The sequence below is a fragment of the Danaus plexippus genome, chromosome 12 (genome assembly GCF_018135715.1).
Source record: "Danaus plexippus chromosome 12, MEX_DaPlex, whole genome shotgun sequence".
Taxonomy (NCBI): domain Eukaryota; kingdom Metazoa; phylum Arthropoda; class Insecta; order Lepidoptera; family Nymphalidae; genus Danaus; species Danaus plexippus.
In genome coordinates, this window is record NC_083545.1 from 6,542,899 (window position 1) to 6,563,053 (window position 20,155).

The 20,155-nt window shown below is 31.3% G+C and overlaps 1 protein-coding gene and 1 non-coding gene across 5 annotated transcripts in view; one reads left to right on the forward strand and one right to left on the reverse strand.

Annotated features, from left to right (window-relative positions):
* The window catches only part of LOC116772715 (uncharacterized), an 82,981-nt gene extending 63,093 nt beyond the window's left edge, over positions 1-19,888 (forward strand). Inside the window, exons 1-2 of one of the 4 annotated variants that reach the window (XM_032664990.2) lie at positions 16,699-19,001; positions 19,756-19,888. In XM_032664990.2, the coding sequence (XP_032520881.2) occupies positions 17,941-18,978 (1,038 nt within the window). In that variant the 5' untranslated portion in view covers positions 16,699-17,940 and the 3' untranslated portion in view covers positions 18,979-19,001; positions 19,756-19,888. Of the gene's footprint in view, positions 1-16,698; positions 19,002-19,755 lie in introns of those variants that run through there. The other 3 variants (XM_061522175.1, XM_061522174.1, XR_009752778.1) reach the window with 3 other exon arrangements.
* On the reverse strand, positions 6,004-6,076 carry Trnav-cac (transfer RNA valine (anticodon CAC)). Its single transcript has one exon. It is a non-coding gene; the product is annotated as a tRNA-Val (tRNA).
* Positions 19,889-20,155: the final 267 nt, after the last annotated feature.

The following is a 20,155-nucleotide window of genomic DNA, read 5'->3' on the forward strand; positions in this document are numbered from 1 at the left end:
CAGTCTTTACAAATAGTACACCTACGTTGCATCTATCTTAACAGAGTACAATCAGTCATCCTTTGGGACCTTTGTCTCTTGAGGCTTTTACCATAAATATTACAGTTAAAGCCTAGTATTGTTTATTTCTAAATCTAAAATATATTGCTGGATAATAAAGATACTGTTATAACGTATTAATTATATATACTCATAAGCAATTCATAGACGTACTCATCGATAAAACGAAGTATGTACGGACAACCTAATGACAAAAATTTGAGGTACTTATGGCCATGTAATGCCACAAGATATATGCTCGATCAGATTCCCCAGCGGTGGCATTCCACACTTAAATTCTATTTCAAGTTATAACTTTTTACAGATAATATAAACACAAACAGCGATTTTATAAATTTTTCAACTTAAATTATATACATTTTAATGTTTTTACAGTAAATCAATGACATACATGAGCACTAAGAGCAAATGTATTAATTGATTGTAATGTTGCTTAAAGTGTTGTTTTTGAAGCATTTTTCTATTTGAATGAGTTTTAATCAAAGTTTGATTTAGATATGGTTTTTGTTTAAACACTTATGTATAAACATCTATAATATAAAACTACAAACATCTATGTATATCTTACATTGTTTATAATAATATTCAGATTATTTATATTAAATCACAGTCACCCTAGACTTCCTGAACAAAACGTATTGTCTTCGGTAATGCTATTAACAAAATTATTATTTGCTCGCTTTCATTCCGTACACCCGCTCATTACCCTTGCCTTTTCCGCTCTGATTTGTTTTGCAACTTAATTTAGTTCATTTATGGGTAATTCACTCATTCATTCGTTCAATCATTTTAAATATATCAGTGTCCAAATGATTACGATGCACATTTTCGTTTAATTATTGTTCAAAACCCGCAGTAACGAAAATCAATACGATTGTGAAACTTATTCGACAATATCTAAAAATATTACCTATAAATAAACCAAATAACAATAAAGTTAATAATGCTTGGCGAGTAACATTTATATGGAAATCCAGAAAATCTTCTCCAAAATAGGAAATATAACTTAACCTTATAGAACAGGCATTGAAGAACACGTCTATGTTGTGTTTATCTGTTTAACTAAATATTCCTTACCTGGGCTTCAAGCACTTTGGGTCTAGATGCAACTTGGTTCAGCTTGATGGAGTCTGTTCAAGTAACCTGGAGACGTTCTTCCAGAACTCTCACCGGAGTTATCCAGCCTCTTTCAACTCCAATACAAGTGACGTTGTCCTAATGTCATAGAAAACTGATCGATAAAAGCAGGTAAACTCGTTTAATCTTTATTTTATTAACACTTTATAAACGCAGTTTTAACCAAACAATGAGTATATTATTCTCATCTTTGGACAGAAGATTTTCTCCCTGCCTTTTCCTCTAGACCGCGTCTGCAAACGAGTGAAGCCTTGACATTTGGCGTTAGGTGAAGAAGTAACTCTCTTCTGTATTCTGTTTTGTATGTACTTTAATACCAAAAGTAACTTTCTACCTCGTTGACTATGAAAAACTTACTTAATTCGCAATAAATTTCTGCGGTATTTCTGGATCATTGTGATTTGACAACCTTTAACAAGAGAGAGCTTCTTTTTTTTAATTCTGCATTGTACTGAAAATTTTTATTAAAAATACTTCATAAAAAACTACAAATATACTAAATAAAATTTATTTTGTTTATTTGTTACGGCTCCCAAATCATAGACATAGATTTACAATGATACTTGTAACATTTTGTTCTGTCGGAGTTAAAAATAATCAGGTATATTATTAACTTGTAACAAAATTATCCAAACCTATTGTTTTCGTCAAATTAAAATAATAATTCAATTGAAAAATTAACCTCCGTCATAATTATGTTATAACCAAAACAAAGTTCATAATAATGAAGGCATCTCGGACCGGACATACGTCACACAGCACTAATTAAACGTATCAAACGTTTCCTTTGTCATCAGTATAATATAACGTAACGTATTAGAAGCTGATTGTATCAAACAAAGAGCCCGTAAAGGGTCAACAATTCTACAATTACCAAATTTACGTAACTAGCTATGGTCACGCCTCATGACTCCGCATACAAAGAGTTAGCCGTAATTGTGTAACATTAGAACTATTTTAAATTAAGTCCAATATATATGTAAACAATGTGTTTAATGTGCCTTTGCCTTTTGAATAATTTAAAGTTATTCCAAAATGTTTTATGAGAGTAATAAACACACATACATACACACACGCACACAGACACACAAACAGATAAAAAACATATCATCCGACGTCTCTAATAAAGGCACTTCAATTTGATGCGTGCCTCGATTGCCATATTTAAAACAAAAATCAAAAAACTACCACAGACAATCAAAGTGCAATCAAACCCTGACAATAGTTTCCTGTACATCGGATTCTATTAGCCAAAATTATCCGTCTCCTCGCTTCCTCGTTGGCTGTTGCTATATAACAGTACCCTGTCAGTTTGTACATAAAACATTTATAAACGACATAATTAGCCGCGACTTCGATATAACATTGCTATTTCGTTTAACTCAATGTATCTTTTATCATAGATACCTTGATTTTTTTTTCCTTTAAGTGCACAAAAATTTTGATTTAAAATAAGTCTTTGTATTGTATTTCTATTATTCAAATTAAAAAATTCACTGAGCAATTGTATCAAGGAATGTTAGATGATATAATGTTCTGGGAAACGTTTCAATGACTAGCTGTAATTATTACTCACGAAATGGCAGTTTTTAATATGCAATACGCAATCAGTGATAACAAGCAGCTTTTAATTCTTGAAATCGATCAATTCCTGCGACTTTAAGAGATTATTTTTGTCTGATAAGGCAGTTGAAAACCATATTTCTAGACATTTTATTAAAGTTTTAAAATATAAAATCATCAAGTTCTTGATTTGTTTCTTCTCAAACTTGTGTGTCCTTTACAACGTACATTTGTTTACTATATCGCTATTTAAATCTTTGAAGACACTTAGTGTTTAAGCTATGCTTTAATTTGTTCCAGTGCAATATAATATTATAATTTCGCATACTAAATTAGAATTTTTTCTGCCTACTTCGAGTCAATAGAAGTTTACAAATTTAGAAAATTTCCTTTTGTTTAGACTCAACTTGTCCTTCACTTTTAAACTTTATAATACTCGTAAATTTTAAAGAAATTAACCGAGTATAGAAAATATAATAAACAGAAATAAAAACCAAATCCTTTCCTTTATATAATAATCATTATATATTCTGTAATAAATCAAGTAGTACCTAGTCTGAAAAATCAAAAGACTAATGTTATATCAAAACAATTTCTTTTAGCTTCCAAGTGAATATGTCTGTGTAAACATAAATGCCTCGATATTTATCATTGAGACGCCATATTTACAATAGTAACGGAAAGCAACCGGTATTGTGAACAAATAGTTAAATATTCATCTTACATCTTCCCGTGTACTGCACTACCAATTCATTGCGACATCGAAATCGGGAAATGACTGCGCGGACCGCACACGCCACTCCATATTACAAACATAATAAATTCTATATGGCGTACTCGTTGGTGACATTGGACAAAAGCAAAATATCATTTATGAGAGATGTTTACAAAAAGTACTCGTTGCAGTGCTACAGATTACGTAGAAATAGTATTGCAAATAATAATTGCCTTAAGTTAAAAAGTTACTTACCACTATGACGCCATTTTCATTAAATAACAAAAACATTCACCGAAATCTTTTGACATTTGACAGTAATGTGTCAATAAGTTTTCTTCCTAATCTTTCGATCCAACAAAAATTATTCCTATCCGAAAAAAGTCTTATTCGAAAAAAATTAAAATTTAGTGACAGAGGCCAAGATCATTTTTGAAGTTTGTTAAAAATATAAATTCTATGTATTTTTTAATAGTATATTATTGCTGTCAACATATTCGAACATATTCGAATCGGTTTGAGTTTCATTAGGGAAATATTTAATATTTTAAAACCGGTTATTAGAAAAATTTGAATGGCACTTATTAATGTTCGTTGAAAACCGTGTATTATCAAGATAGTATAATATTCAAGACTCATTTAGTATTTTAAGCCGCTAGCCCGTTAGAAATATTTACACATTAGCAAGTCCCGCATTATTACATACTGATAAATGGATTACAAACATTGAATTCATACACATGTTTGACTTTTCAGTAGGTCGTGTTTTACCTAAAACACGGTATTTTTGATTTTAATATTATTTTATTTTATGAAACATTAATCGATTTTTTTCCTTTTTTGTGCCTTGATTCTTTAGCATGTTTACAGCAATGTACAATTATAAGACAGAGGAGGGACGAAGAAATGCATCGCATAGCCGTAATTGGAGCCACGCAGGACATGTGTTCATAAAAGTTGATGGCGAATTGCAGGTGTAGGAAGTGATGGTAAATAGCAACACATAAAAATTATATCAATGAAATAATTGCATTTAATTATCGAAACCAAAACAAGTATGAACATCTTGAGAGAAAAAGTAACTAAAAGTAGCGTTCACTACAAAAACGATGTAAAATATTCCCTTCATCAATATTTCATATAAATGTTGCTAGCTAAATAAATTTTTCATTTATTCATATTTCTTATATAGTTTTAATTTATGGGACATTTAAAAGGCAAATGTTTAAACATTTTACAGCAAGTTACGTGACTAAATGGGAATCTTTATTTGGTAGGTAACGGTTTTTAGTGTGCAGCCATAAATAATATTAAACGTATTGCATTCGTGCCATATTAAGTTCACAGCAAAAAGTTCAAAGAACTTTGTTATTGCTTCATTATTGAACTATTACACTTTAGTCCATAATTAATAAAAATAATTTATATTTTCTTACATACACGCATACCTACATACTTGACACGTTTACATTTGTACTATGTTAAAGTAAACCTATTCAACGGATAACGACATAAAAATTAAATTCTAAAATTGTTATATAATTTGATATAAATATTTTGAAAAAAAAATCGTTTATGATATTCCTATCAGATTTAAATGCAAGAATTGCACACGACACGATACGACACGACTTTTTAATTAAAGACGTCACGACATCCGATCGTACCGCCACATGAATAATCTTTTATTTCGTCACTAACATTATTTATATTAAAATAGATTTTAAGTTCTTGAGGAGACTATTCGATTCTATTAAATTTCTTAAATAGTTTAAGTGTTAGCTGTGTCTATGCTTTCATAGCATTGTAGCCATAAACAATAATGTCAGTTTACGTCAATACACTTGTTTTGTGTCTCTTTTTTGCTTTGACAGATAAATAACCTAACAATGCTGAATGCAATTCTTTTTGTATTTATATGTAGAAGTTAAATGTTTATTATTGACAGCATAATTAATGTTGTCGAATTAGCGCTGTTTGATGTCAGGTGTTTTATGTATGTTATCTATTAAGGATGTACTTTTAACAACGATTTAGTGCAAATTCTGGATGTTATTTCTTATGAAACGAAGGTTTTCTTGACGACCACAAAACGGAGGGTTAATTTCTTTATGTTATATATTTTCCGTTTTCTTAGTTATCATCTAGAAGTTTCTAATTATTTAGATATAAACTTATTTAATAATACAAAATAACGACTTTAAAAGATACCGGTAAACTGTAAAGCACTCCTTTAAGTTTACTACTTATATTTTTGATAATCAGTATTATCCCCGTAGCGTTGCGTGAGTCACTTGACCGCTTTCCACCTTTATTTAAACTGAATATCCATAGTTACTGTCTTAGTTGACAGCTTCAATTTCTTAATACCTGTTATTCGTTGGCAGGTTAATTGTTGCCATTCACGGGTGTATTCTTTCAAGATTTTTGTTTTTACGTCAAAAATAACGTTCGTATAAAACTTGCGCACGATATAATTTAAAAAAATATATATATCTTTAGATTATTAAAAAATGGAAGAAAAAGAATGTTTCCGCCCGGGATCGAACCGGGGACCTTGTGCGTGTGAAGCACACGTGATAACCGCTACACTACGGAAACTTACGTGAGGGGATTGAAATACACAAATTATATACAAAACCTCACAGATAGTACAAATATGAATTAACATCTTATCAGTTGAAAACCTAAAGTTAATAAAATTCCTATTACATAGATTTCATCTCTTTAATTATATCATTTACAACTAAGTAATATTCACATATAATTCACTAAATTATAACGATATAAACAAACAGGTTTTTCTATTTTTATTTTCTGTTATTTTATTCAAGTTAATACAAAGTTTCTGCCGTGACTCTGTTGCTGTTTCCTTCTTTTTTCAGTGCTCCCGAAAAGTATAGACCAATGATATAATACAGTTCTGGAAACTCTCCAAAACATCCTGGATAAGTTTGTCCACTAATTAGTATCAACAATAAACGACGAACATAATGACGGACGGACGGTAAAACAATTTAAAGAGAAGTAATCTACAGAAAATCCACGGAGTGGGTTCCTATATAAATAATTTAACGCAATGAAGTAGTCGATATTATATGAAAATCACTATTTTTGGATTTATTGATAATCATTAAGTAACTGGCCGGTTCAGTTGTGTAGCTATATTGGATGCTATTCAGATTTATATAATGTCTGTAAACTAACGTAACAACTTCCTATTGCCAACATATTGCTATACCCCCAGTATACATGACACTACAATCTCTGTGGTGAGTTTAGACGATGCAAACGATTAAATTTACAGCACGGCAATCGTACGCTCGAATCAATGATCTACAGACAAACTTGCCGTGTTCACGTTGCCATAAACTTCAGCTAGACTCACAATATATGTCAATGATCGCAAATAATACTTAATTAAGTTTCAAATTAAAAAAAATATAAAACTATTTTAGCGACTTTTAATTATTTCACCCGCATTTCTTATAAAAAAAGTAGTGACCTAAAGACAAGATAGCTCTTAAAGCCGTTACTTTATAATGTGCTTGACACAATTGAATTGGGGAACAAAAATTTTACTATTACAATAACGGCATCGTAAGAATCGACGTGTTCAAAAACAAACATAAAAAAAAAATCTGTCATAATTTAAAACCTAACAAAATTTTTAATCAAAAACAAAAAACGAGCAATCTATTGACAATGGTTTACCAAATTCTTAAATCGTGACTTATTCTTTAATAATGTGATTCTCGCGTTCAATGTAATAAATAATAATAGGTGATGCCATCAGCGTTGGAATGTCGTTCAGACCTTGACGAAACTCACTGACTGACTTGGAAAATGGAATCTCAGCTATAGCTTACTATTTGCGCTAACTATTATGCTGGTCACGAATGACGTCCGATCAATTAATCATTGTTAAAATTATAATATTACATGTATATTGTATAGTTCACGTTTCGTTAAGTTAATGTACATAAATAATGCATATTCAATAATTTTTAAGTACACATAGAAACACTCGCGGAATCGTTCCGAATGATAAAAATATCTATATGTTACTGATTTGATTGATGAAATTTGTGACAAAAACTATTCAGGCCGGCTGTTCTAGATTTATATGTAGATATATTCTCACAAGTGCATGTGATCACTTAAATGATATCCTTATTTGTCCGTGATATCTTCAGAGCGCCTGGGCCGATCTTAATGGAACTTTGACTAAATGACAGAGAAGTTTTTGAATAACTTTGTCGGTTTATCTGTGACTATATTTAGGATTCCGTGGCGGGAATTAAGAACCATAAAATCATCCAAAATAGTCTGTTTATCGCAATTGATTAAGCATGGTTATTTTTAATATGACTTTAGTGTGACTTTTTAATAACAAATTATTAAAATAGATAGAGTTAGATTAAATTATTAAAATAGATAGAGTTACTTAAAAAAATCGAGAAAAAGCCGGTTTAAATCTTTTTGTTGAAATAACATCTAGGATATAAAAACTAATCATTCATTATAAGACGAAAAAGAATTCAAGAAAATTATAGTAGAGTTGAGCGGTTTAGAACTTAGATTGTATAAGCTAGACGGAATGCAACCTCATGCGTTATCTCACAGACTATGTTTTGTGTCCACGGTATAACTAAATAAAATATACACTGCCATTAAAACTCATATAATTAAGTGTAGATTACGCAATTACCAAAAATAAAAAAAAACATTTTTATTAATAACATAACAAAATTCAATATATATATATAACAAATTAAATTAAATTGCTTATATATATATATATATAAGCAATTTAAGTTACAATAAAAAAACCTTTATGAATACACCTACATAAACGACATAACAAATTTGTAGCGTCGAGTTTTAAATCAACTATAAAAGATATTAAAAGTAAAACGTTGGCAATGAATGTATATAATATATAATAAAATGAATTGAACTTATGAGTCTGTAATCACACGATGAAATGGGACGGACGTTCTGTGGCATCATTAAAATAAATTAGAGGTCCCTTTTACGAGCACCCTGTATCTGGTTGACTGGCAGACGATTCCGAACTTGCTTCCAAACTTGCTTAATTGTGATCAATAGTAAATAAACTATTGTACATATATAATAAAATTGGAGCGACCGTTCGTATAGGAACAATGTATGTATCAAGGTTTTATGAGAAAAATAAATAACTTCTTATCAAGAATTGTCTCCACCTTTGATCAGTAGCCTTAAAGGTGTCCTCTTAACTAATTACTATTCACATGTTGTAAAGGACCACAAACTGTTTTAATATTATTTACCGTCCTGTAAACGTTTTATATCCAATATTTTATATTTAACACGGATCTCATAATTTTAATTCTTACAGTATTCCGATCATATTAATATTTATTATAATGATCTCTTTGAAATTGTACATAAAGTTTATCTATATATAAAATAAATTATTTGTCCCGTCATCACATTGTGATGATACCTCGTTGGTGGTTTGAGGTCGTCCGCGTGGGTTCGTCCAAGACATTAATATAAAAATATATTTAATTTTGTAACAATATTCAAACGATTAAACAATTCTATTTTGTGATACGAAAGAAAAACCGCTGTAAACGGCATCTTTCGACATGCGGAGTTGCGCGCAAAAGTTAGTATTACAAGCGTATTAATGCTTATGATGTTTATAGATCAATATAAAGCAAATAAAATTATCAATAATAATATGAATAGGAGAAGTTACGACGGCTAATCGCGTAACTGACTTTTACGCATATAATTTACCCGATAATTGGGAATGGCTTGTAGCTAACCATTATATTAATAAAAAAATATTTTATTGCTGTTATGAATCGATGATAAATTTTTCAATTAACTCCTTAATTGAAAATACAACTTAAATATATATAAAGCAATAAAATTTGTTGTTATTTTTAACCTATTGGATAACCCGAAAAGTACGGAGACGGCTTCACTAATTGCACACCAATGATGAAACTATTTGGTTTATATTTAAAAAAAAAAATAACACAATGTAAATGGAGAAGAATGCAAATGTCTTTTGAAACACAACAATATCCAATATAATTTTTATAGCGTTTCCTATAAAGCTGGTCACAATTTTACAGCCAATTTGGTGATAGTGCGTACGATGTGTTTAAAATCTCTACGATCGTAAAACTTTTATAAGTGACACCAAAATAGAAATAGAATTTACAACCTTTTTATTGCCGTCCGTGTCTATAGTATCAAATATATTAAGAGTTTTACAACTACAGAATAATAAGTAGACATTTGTTTTTATTTCTAACAATTTTATACGACCATTCAATTAGAATTAACTAAAATTATTCTGCAATCGAGTCGATGTAATGTACACGTAATAATTATTTTTCTATTTAATTATCGATATATTTGTGGTTTGATAATTTAGTGTGTTGAATGTGACCGTTACACGTGCAAGCTGCCCGCATCGTCGGCTCAAATAGTAAATCGACTCTAAAGTAATTTACATAAAAGAATGAATGCAAAGAACACTCGCGGGGCGCCGATAACAATTAAGTCTATTGTTCTTATAAACGCTTTAAAATTTAAAACAAAGAATGCTCTAGAACCACACATGCGGGCATCATTCAACCAAAATTTCATGGTACAAAAAAAAATCACATCCGCGGAGCGAGATCACAATAGTTTTATATATCGGCCAAGTTCGAATTCATATACTATGTTTTAAAAAAATGTTTTTTATGTAATTTATTTATAAATATTTATCATCGGTGTTTGTCATAATTGTCTCGTTGTGGAATAGAGAACTAAATTTCTAAAATTTTATATATATATAAATAAGCCAATCATACAAGTTCTTTACTTCTTGTGGTAAATGTAACAAACAAACGAACATAAAATTGAAGAAATATTTGGTTTCTCTAACTCTACCTTAATAAGTGTTAAGTTAAATAAATATATTTTGGGTGCTTTCTGTATTTTTTTTACTGAAGTAAATTACTTATTTTTTTTAACTAAAGTATACTGAAGTAAATTTAACAAATAATATATATGTAAACATGTTTAAATTTTGTTTACTTCGTGCTATAATTAGTTTAACAAAGCGACCGGTCGCCGTCCGTTGTGGTTTTATAGGTTTTTCCCTAACACTTGCCACTGTGTCCGCACAGAGGTACTCTGTTTAATAGAGTTGTGACTGTATTGTGACTAAGATAATATTTAACATAAACGCTTCTTCATATTGTAACAAACTTAAACTAATATCTTACTATTTTCAGGCAATATCACATTTGCGATCAACGTATTTCTCATTGTACAAAAGTGTCAGAAAGTTCATTAAGCCGATAAAATAACAAAAAAAACTTCCTTATTCCGTGTATAATTTTTTCACTATTTACTGAATAGAAAGAATATTATAAATATTAACTTATGAAAAAGAAGACCTTTATCTTTCGCTTCTATTGTAATCTTTCCCAGCCATTCTCACTTTGTCTCTTACTAGTAGTTATTTTTAGTATATAAAATGAAGTAAGTCTTATAAACACATGCAATATAATATTATTTGATAATTGATCAAATGGTCTACTTGCGAATTTGTTCTCTCTGGTCTTTTCTACTGCACTGGTGCAAATAGTAGTTTGTGTTATATGATGTCTATTTGAACTTTAAGCGACTGTTTACAAAAGAACGTGACTTTAAAAAGTTACATTAAGCCTAGTATTATATATAAATAAATGTCTCTTTAACCAAAAACAGGATAACATAAATTAATTGTCCCCGAAGACAGTTACAGCTATGAGCTAAATATATAAAATATACGTATGGACAATGTTTAAAAAGCGTTTATATTTAAATTAAGATATCATAATACCAACAAGAACCAATAAGAATGTAGTGTAACAGAGTCTCGTCCAATTAAACGGCCCAGTGACGCGACGAGACATTTTCCTCTTAGGTCCGCTCTCGCTGGAGTCTGATAAAACACGTCATCATAAAACAGTTTGCTATGAATTAATTTATTTACAAATTCTCATTAACCTACGGCAGTCCCGGTTTAGTAATTTCTTTACCCCTTTTAATTTGGTTCATTATTTCTGAATGAATTTTCCTTCATTGCTACGCTCCTCTTCAATTATAAGAATTTATTATATTTAGAATATTCTTACAAATAATGCATTCAGATAATGCGTGTGTAAATATACATATATTTCTGTGATATTTTTACTAACTGATAATTTTAATGCCATCGTTTTAAATAATATATTTTTATGAAAGGATTATTAATTAAAAAAGCTTTTTGATATGTCCGTCCCATTGGACCGGTGTTCTGGTGGATCTCCAAAATAGCAAACCAACAAATCGGACAAAATAGGCTTATCCAAAAACTTAATATGAAATTTCATAAATAAATGAAAGTGCAACTTATAACTCTACATTACGTAGTCGAAGAGCCCAGATGAAGTTTCGACTAACAGCTAACGTGTGTATAAAAACGGCCTTGTTAAGATTTTTTTTTAATACACAAAAACAAGTTTTAACCAACCCTTCAACTGGTTTTAATACAATATTTCGTGCTCGGCTTCTCTTAATTTGCATACACTTTTAATTCGATCCCTAACATTTTTTCTGGCCACTTAAATCTAACTTGGAAAAAATTTTGTGCTGGGGTCAGTTTTTTTTTAATCTCCGCCGAAATTATTGTCATTATAATAAACTTATAAAAAATTTGTTTGTTTCTGTAACATCTGCCGTGATATATGAAATTTTTGTTCCATTAATAGCTTGCATTTCGTATATGTATGGAATGCTTTTGTTTTTTTTTTTTTTTTGTGCTCTATATATCTGGGAGTATGTTCATAGCGTACTGCTTATTTTATGATACAGACAGAACGAAACAAACTATAAAAAACTTTTTGGTGATTCAAATTGTGCCTAAGATTTACAGAAACCAAATGTGTTTTTAACATTACATGTCATATTCTTTAAGGATAAACACATTAAAATTAATTTAATATATTCTATATAAACTTATGATCTCGGAAAAACTGGCTTTTGTGAATCATAAATACAAAATTACTGAAACTATTACATACATGCGGCATAAAATTTTAGTATATTATATTATTATAACTGAGGAAAGAATTGAAAATTATTAAAAACAAATCATTGTTACATTGTATTTATAGTTAATGAATTAAGTGTGTACAAGATACCAGTAATAATTATGAATTCTTAAGATGATTTATGTTTGTTCTGTAGCAGATTACTACTGAATTTATGACAGCAAAAAATATAGGCAGAACATTTTATAGACACCTTAACTACAAACGTAGTTCAGACCCTAGAAGGAAATCCTGTGTACTAAAGATAATGTAGAGTTATGTACGTTAAATAATATATTAAACTACTGGGATGCTGTAAAAGTGGCTCGTTAAAAGTTAAGATTAACAGTTAACTCAAATAGTAAGCTGTGATTACGATTTATTTTTTGATTCAAAAAAGCTGTTATTAATTACAAAATATGTTATTATCAGTGTCAATTTCCTTAAAAGTGTAACAAATAAAAGTTTCATATATATAACGTAATATTGATGTAAGATTATAAACGTTATCTTCATATTATTTCTATAAGGAATAATAGCAAAATAAAACTTGTTATTTATTTATGAATCATTTGATAAATATCCTTATTTAAATCGCCGGTCGTCGGAAACGATATTCACAATCGATCTAACCGAATACTATGGGCATGTAAATTTGAATGTCGTGAGAAAAATCAGCAACAATGCAAACATACATACGACACACAATTTTTATGTTAATACACATTTAAGATTCAAATACGGGAGCATCACGCGAGTTTACAAATCCCGGGACTTCACTTAGATATGCTAATATTAAATAGAGCGAAGAATAAGATTACGTATGGAGTGAATAAATTATTTGTAATTGAATTACATAATGTTTCATTTTGTGGGAACTTATAATATTATTATTATCGTCGGGTTCTGCCGTCTGAGGTTGCGCGAATCTCTCGCGAATCACACATTAGCCCGTCCAGCCCACATCCCACACGCAGCGGTAATAAAACTCACCCCCACAAGGGTGCATTGCCAAATCGCCCTATACCAATCAATCGACATCGACTCACGATTGGTTACCAACCCTCCGACATAACCGACAGAGAAAAACCCGCTAAATCACAACGAAATCACAATAATACGTGTCGGATGTACGGCGATAACTTGCGACAGGAGCTCAACTTCGACTGGACGGAACACATGTGATGGGATAAAAGTTTTATTTTCCCTGATTTCCCCTATTTCGGGAATCCTCACCTCTTCCCGAGGGAGCCTGTCCAATCAAATTAAATTCGCGATTGACGTCCTGACGTTTGAATTCCAAATTGTTTTTTTTTTTGCTATTCCAATTATCATATTGCTATGATATATATATAAAATCTAACATTTAATATATTAATGTCTATCGGAGAGGTACAGAACTGCCATAGCCAGATAAAGGTGTACACATCACCTGGGACAATCAAGGACAGACAAATAATTTAAGGTTTTTATTGAAATGATTTTTTTTCATGTTACTACGTACCTATCGATAGCACCTGCCGCACACGCTGTTTATATTTAAAATAACATATATTTGCTCATATATTTTTCGCTATACTACCTATATCTCTCAAATAAAATAATTACATTGAATGCTATGTCAAAATTAACAATAAAATTTACATCACAATTTTTTATATATCTCCATACAAATGCAAAAAAATTACATCTAGCTTTATACTAAAATATATATTATTATTTCAACAGCCATTGAACTGATAATATCAATAGATACTATGAGTTTTAGTCAGTTATTTCGAAATTTTATTAAACTACCTACCTATATGAAAAACATTAAGTACAAATTATTTGAGATTGTATCTCACTTACATTTAAAACGTTTTTGTATATACTTAGCGCGTATAGTTCCTTGTCAATTATAACTTAATACATTAATAAAGAATATATTAGTTTCATTGCTGTTTAATTTTCAATATATACCGCAATAGAATAATCATTGATCTATACTATCATGGTCCTCCCAATGATATACAAACACTAGACGTCTATAATCATCGCTAGTTGACTCAGCATGGCGTATAAACATTGGAGGCGATTTTATTGTGAAACTTAAACCGCTCTCGGTATTAAACACCTTAAGTTTGATAACGTCAGAGCCAGCCCATAACGGATAAAAAAAATGACATACATAAAACATGGCTCATTAAAATTCTAATACGATCTCAGACAAAGTCATTGACACAGCTAGTATACGAGGAATTTTAATACAATAAAATGATTTTGCGATGACGCCATGTTTATTTTGTTATTTATATATATATATGTGATATGTTTAGTTTTAGCGAATACATTGAAAGTGTACGTAAGTACTACAAAGGCATTGTAATACACGAATTAAATATTGAAAATAATTTATTCAGATTTCCCTTAACCAGTATGTTTTGTTGATAGAATCTTTAAAATATAATCCTTATTTTGTCATCTCATCAAAAAAAATATCACTGACGAAATAAATATTATAAAAATATGTCTAGATTTATTATAGTGAAGTGCGGTTTGATAGAAAAGCATTATCAGTTCGGTTCGGTTCGGTTCGGTTCGGTTCGGTTCGCTTCAATTTGTTCGTCAGCCATGAACATCATAGCATACAAAACAAAACATAAGAACGCTCCACATGATAATTAGAAATATTATTAATTAAGTTTTCATTCGTATCAATCTCGAACATTCAATTGACCGAACTGTAAAACTGTGACAGAGAGAATTTTAAACTCTATATGACGACAATAAGGTTTATATTATTTTAACGTTCACATTGTTTATGAGGCTAATTAAAGTGGCTAGTTTATTTTCTAGGACAACGCGATCACTGCGGGGTATCAACATAAAAACTGCAATTGTATAAAAATCTGGTTCATCTTCAGTACTTTAGAGAACATGTGTGGAACCACATATGTCGATTAATCCTTCCTTATGTTTAAAAATAACCCGAGGCGATAGAATATAAACCATAGCGTAATATATTTACGATTTAAAATCCTATGAGGATGTAAGATTTGGTCACTTCGCTGTTATTAAACGGTCATCATACTCAAGGTCGTGTTTAACCATCAGGAATCCATATCAGTTACAGCCAAACGTTAAGTACAATATATCGAAGTACGAGATGCATTTTTTAAATAATAATTTAGAATAACTAACATTTATAAATATAAAAACTCTAACGTTACTTTATTACACGAGAGGATATAATACAAATCCTTCCTAATGTATAGTAATTTTAATAGCATTTAATTGTACAAAGCTTGCTTAGATATAAATCAGTATTTTAACCATCGAAATCAAGAGAAGACACAAAAAGAATAACAACGGGTTTGTCCGAAACTTAATAGAGGTCCTGGGTTTAATTTATAGGATAAAAAAGGACATAGCGTCAGATCACCTATGATTACGGAGGGTTGCACCCCTATTACATTAATATGAACCCTTTCGGACGATTCATTACTCAAAAACCTTAACGTGCGTTGGCATTCACCTTGGGTATATTTTTTTCTTGCCTATTATTTCAGTGTGACGTTGCTTAGTTTTAAAGCGCGACTCGATGTATTTGAACATTGACCGCATTCAGTTTTGACAAACGTTAAAGCACATACGTTTCTGATATAAATGTATTAATTCTGAAGAATATCATCAAATGAATATAAATTATTAGTTTGCATTAACTTTCCAAAAATATCAATATATTTATAATAGTACTTCGAAACCAAGTTGCGAGAACCAAGTCAAAGATCAATTCTCATCGTACGGGCTACAGGCCCCCTTCATTTCGAGCTCAGTGTTTCCAGCATGACGTATCACCTATGCATATTAATTCGGCGTTTAATTTCTATAATAATAAAACGCGCGTACCCCAACGCTTTGTTTTAATGCCTCCCCGTGAAACGAGTAACGGTCCACCGAGCTCCATTCACGTTGACAACAATAAAACTACTATTCTATAGAAATATGGAGTGGTAATTAGGTCATCGTAATTGCGTCCCTTGATTAAAATGCAGAATTCTACAATGTCATTCAGATTTTACGAATAATTTAAATAAGAACTCCTTTGTTTAAAGATCTGTATTCATTTCGAGAAATAATTAACGTCATGCGGAATTGACAGCAAAATTTTAGCTAAAATTTGAAATAAAAATGTAATTGATAATATTGATTTCAATTTAAAAAAAAAATAAATATAAAAAATGTGAATGTAACTTTTACTATAAATGAATTTAATAGAATATTCAAAATGTATGAAAACTGCATAGAAAATTTCTTCAGAAGATCCGATCCAAGTCACGTCGAAAGGCACTCGGATAGCTCAGATTTCGAAAATCCAAACGAAGTACAATTCGAGAGTTCTAAATTTTCATTTAAGAGTTTAGTTCGAGATGAAACACAGTTTGATAAGCCCGAAAGAGACTTCAGCGTCTATCACGCCAGTAGCAAGAAGAAACAGTATACACACAAGCTCAAAAAGTCCCCACAGAGATAGAGAAAATTTAACGAAGCATAGAAAAATAAAATCAAATGTAAAACAGCAAGAAACTGTTTCAAACGTCGCTTAAACCAAAGCGATGAAATGTTAGAAAGAAAAATTAAAAATTGCGGTGATCAAAGCCTGTCGAACTTGACGAGGTGGTGTTATTCTAAATCTATTTTACGTGACAAGGTCATACCGTGTCTCTCTACTATATTCAGACGCTCTCATAACTGTAACAAGCCCATGATGATTATCGAGGAAGACAACAAAACAAACAGGACTGATATTAACAAACAAACTTGCTGTCCATATTGTAAACGACGGAGATCGAGTAAAAAGAGAGAACGTAACGTCATGCCGCTTCATCCAGTGTATGCCGTGAATCAGAACATACATAGGTTTCCTATCCCGTATTCCATACACCCTGTATCTGTAACTAAAATCGATTCTACGATGCAACAAAATTGTACAGAGGACTGTTTTGAAAATAATTATTGTTCATCAGATTCTGAAATTGAAATTATCAATAAGCGTAAAGTTAAAAGAAATAAAGATGTGACTAAAGAAAGGCTTCAGAGTAAAATTAGAAATGAATGCGTCATTCAAAAAGATACATCAAGAAGTCAACAACAACAGTTTCCTTCAAAATCCCAGCTAATGAAACCTTACCAGGTTTTAACATCCACGTCTTGTCAAGCGAAATCTGACCTGCACTTAGACACGACCCCATCGATACTTTGGAATTCAATTAAGGAGAAAATGAACCTACCCACTGAATTATAAAACCGTGCTCTTGTAAAAAACCTCTGGAGCCTTGTAATCCTGAAACCTGCAAAAATTTAAACGACATGATTATGACTAATAACACGAATATGAGTAATGACACGAATATGCCTAATGACACTAATATCGCTAAAGGCAGTAATAAAGGAAATCTTTCTAAGTTCCTGGAAAACTTATCAGGCGAATCAATTACTTCAAGTCCTACTGACAAAAAGGAAGTTAAGAAGAAAAAAACCAAGGCATCTAATTTTATTTGTAAATGTTATGACGACAAAAAGAATAAGAAACCAGAGACCTTGGATGCTCAGATACAAAAGGACGTAGAGAAGACTTGTCAAGAAAATCACGACAAAATCGCTGGCTTACTTACACGTAAATATAACGGTGAAATATTGTGTATTCATAATCCACCGTGTATTTTAATAAACGGATGCCTGAGCTTACCTCCCCCCAAAGTTGAAGTACCAGGAAACTTTTGGCCTGTTACACACCAAAAAAAATGTAGTTTCGTGCAAATGTGTCGAAAAATTAAACTTTCAAAGGACATTAAACCATCAAACGAACAATCCAGTCAGTACCATCCACCGTACGCTGATATAAAGCAATGTCTGCCAGAATTTGTCACAGAGAAAGTAATTCAAAGTGTTTGTAATCACAACCCTCCTTGTGAGGTCGTTCACGGATGCTATAAAGCCAAATACGATCCAAGGCTACATAATTCGTGTATTCACGTACCTTCCTGCAATAAAGTACCTCAATGCCTGTTGGGGACGCACTCTAACGAGAATAACTCCTGCATTCACAAGCCCAAGTGCCCAGAAATACCACTCTGCTCCAGGCAATATATACTACTGACTGCGAAGGAGAGTGTCAGTACACAGATACAACCAAAGAACAAGATCTGCCGACATGAGCCACCATGTTTCATGATACCGAAATGCCTAGCTAACGCTATCTGCGGGGACTACATCCCAGTGGGAGCCATACCAGGTTGCACGCATAAGCCTAGCTGCGAGATGATTCCCGCTTGTTGCAGGCAGTCTACCAAAGAAATGGTCTCTGTTCAATCTCAATATCCAAATACCTCTTGTCGCATAGTCTGAAGTTGGCTGAGGATGTATGAAAGGTTTCCTGTTTGATTAAGATGCACTTAGTAGTGGCATTCTAGATAAACTATCAGCTACCGTCCCTTGCGTTCAACATGTTCTCATATAAAAATGCATCGAGTAGATGAGATATTGTCTCTTAGAGTAGACGAGGCTTGTCTTAATTGCATTAGACACTTAGCTTAGTGCTGATATGTTTGTATCGTCCTCGAGTAGGCAATTTTTGATATCAATTTAAAAGCGACTTCACTCAACATATATCGTTAGCTCCATTTAGCTCAACAATCTTATTTTATTAGTTCTGTAGATTTTTAATCCGATTTTACTACAAAGTTGGTGCTTTGTTTCAAAGACAATGAGAAAGTGCTTAATAATATATGTAGGGTCTTGAATAATATCATATTACTTGTTAATAAAAAAATATGACTAACAAATATCATACGAAAACTTAGACAGAACATCCCTTTTCAACGTCGGTTAAAATGATATGATATCAAAAGTGTACAATCCGAAAAATTAGCAGTCAAAAATATTACAATGATTTCATAATTAAATTAGTTACCGAGACAGTGCGTTCACCGCCTACGACTTCAAACAGGTGGAAAGATAGTCAAGAACTACCCAGTCGACATACAAAAAAATAGATTTCATTAATCAAGAGTTTAAAACAACATTCCAGTCCCACTAAATCAATGAGAAAAACAAAGTAATGAGTGCTAAGGGTTTAATGATGTGTATTACACATGAGGTAATAATGTTCTTAAACTGTTCCAGGGTCCGGTCTCCCCACCAGCGCTGCAACTCCGCCAAGTTTGTGATTGTTGATCGTGAGCTTCCCAGGTGTAAATTTGTACAATTTGCAAGCTGTGCCTAATGGCCGCCAGACAATAAAGCCTTACATCCACAATTAGCCTTTCATTTATTTGTGTGTTAACTGAACCGAATATAACACCGCCTCGCTAATACTTTACATTTCTACCATTTAAACTAAACTATTATTAACATTTTTTGATTTAAGAACAAGTAAAATTTCATAGAATCATTTGCTTTCCTTATAACTAAACATAGTTTTCATAATTCACCTTTCAGATAGCTCCAAGCGACTGTTTTAAATCTCTACTGGATGACATACGTATGTTTGCTTTCCAAAATCTCGTGAGATAATTTATTTCGA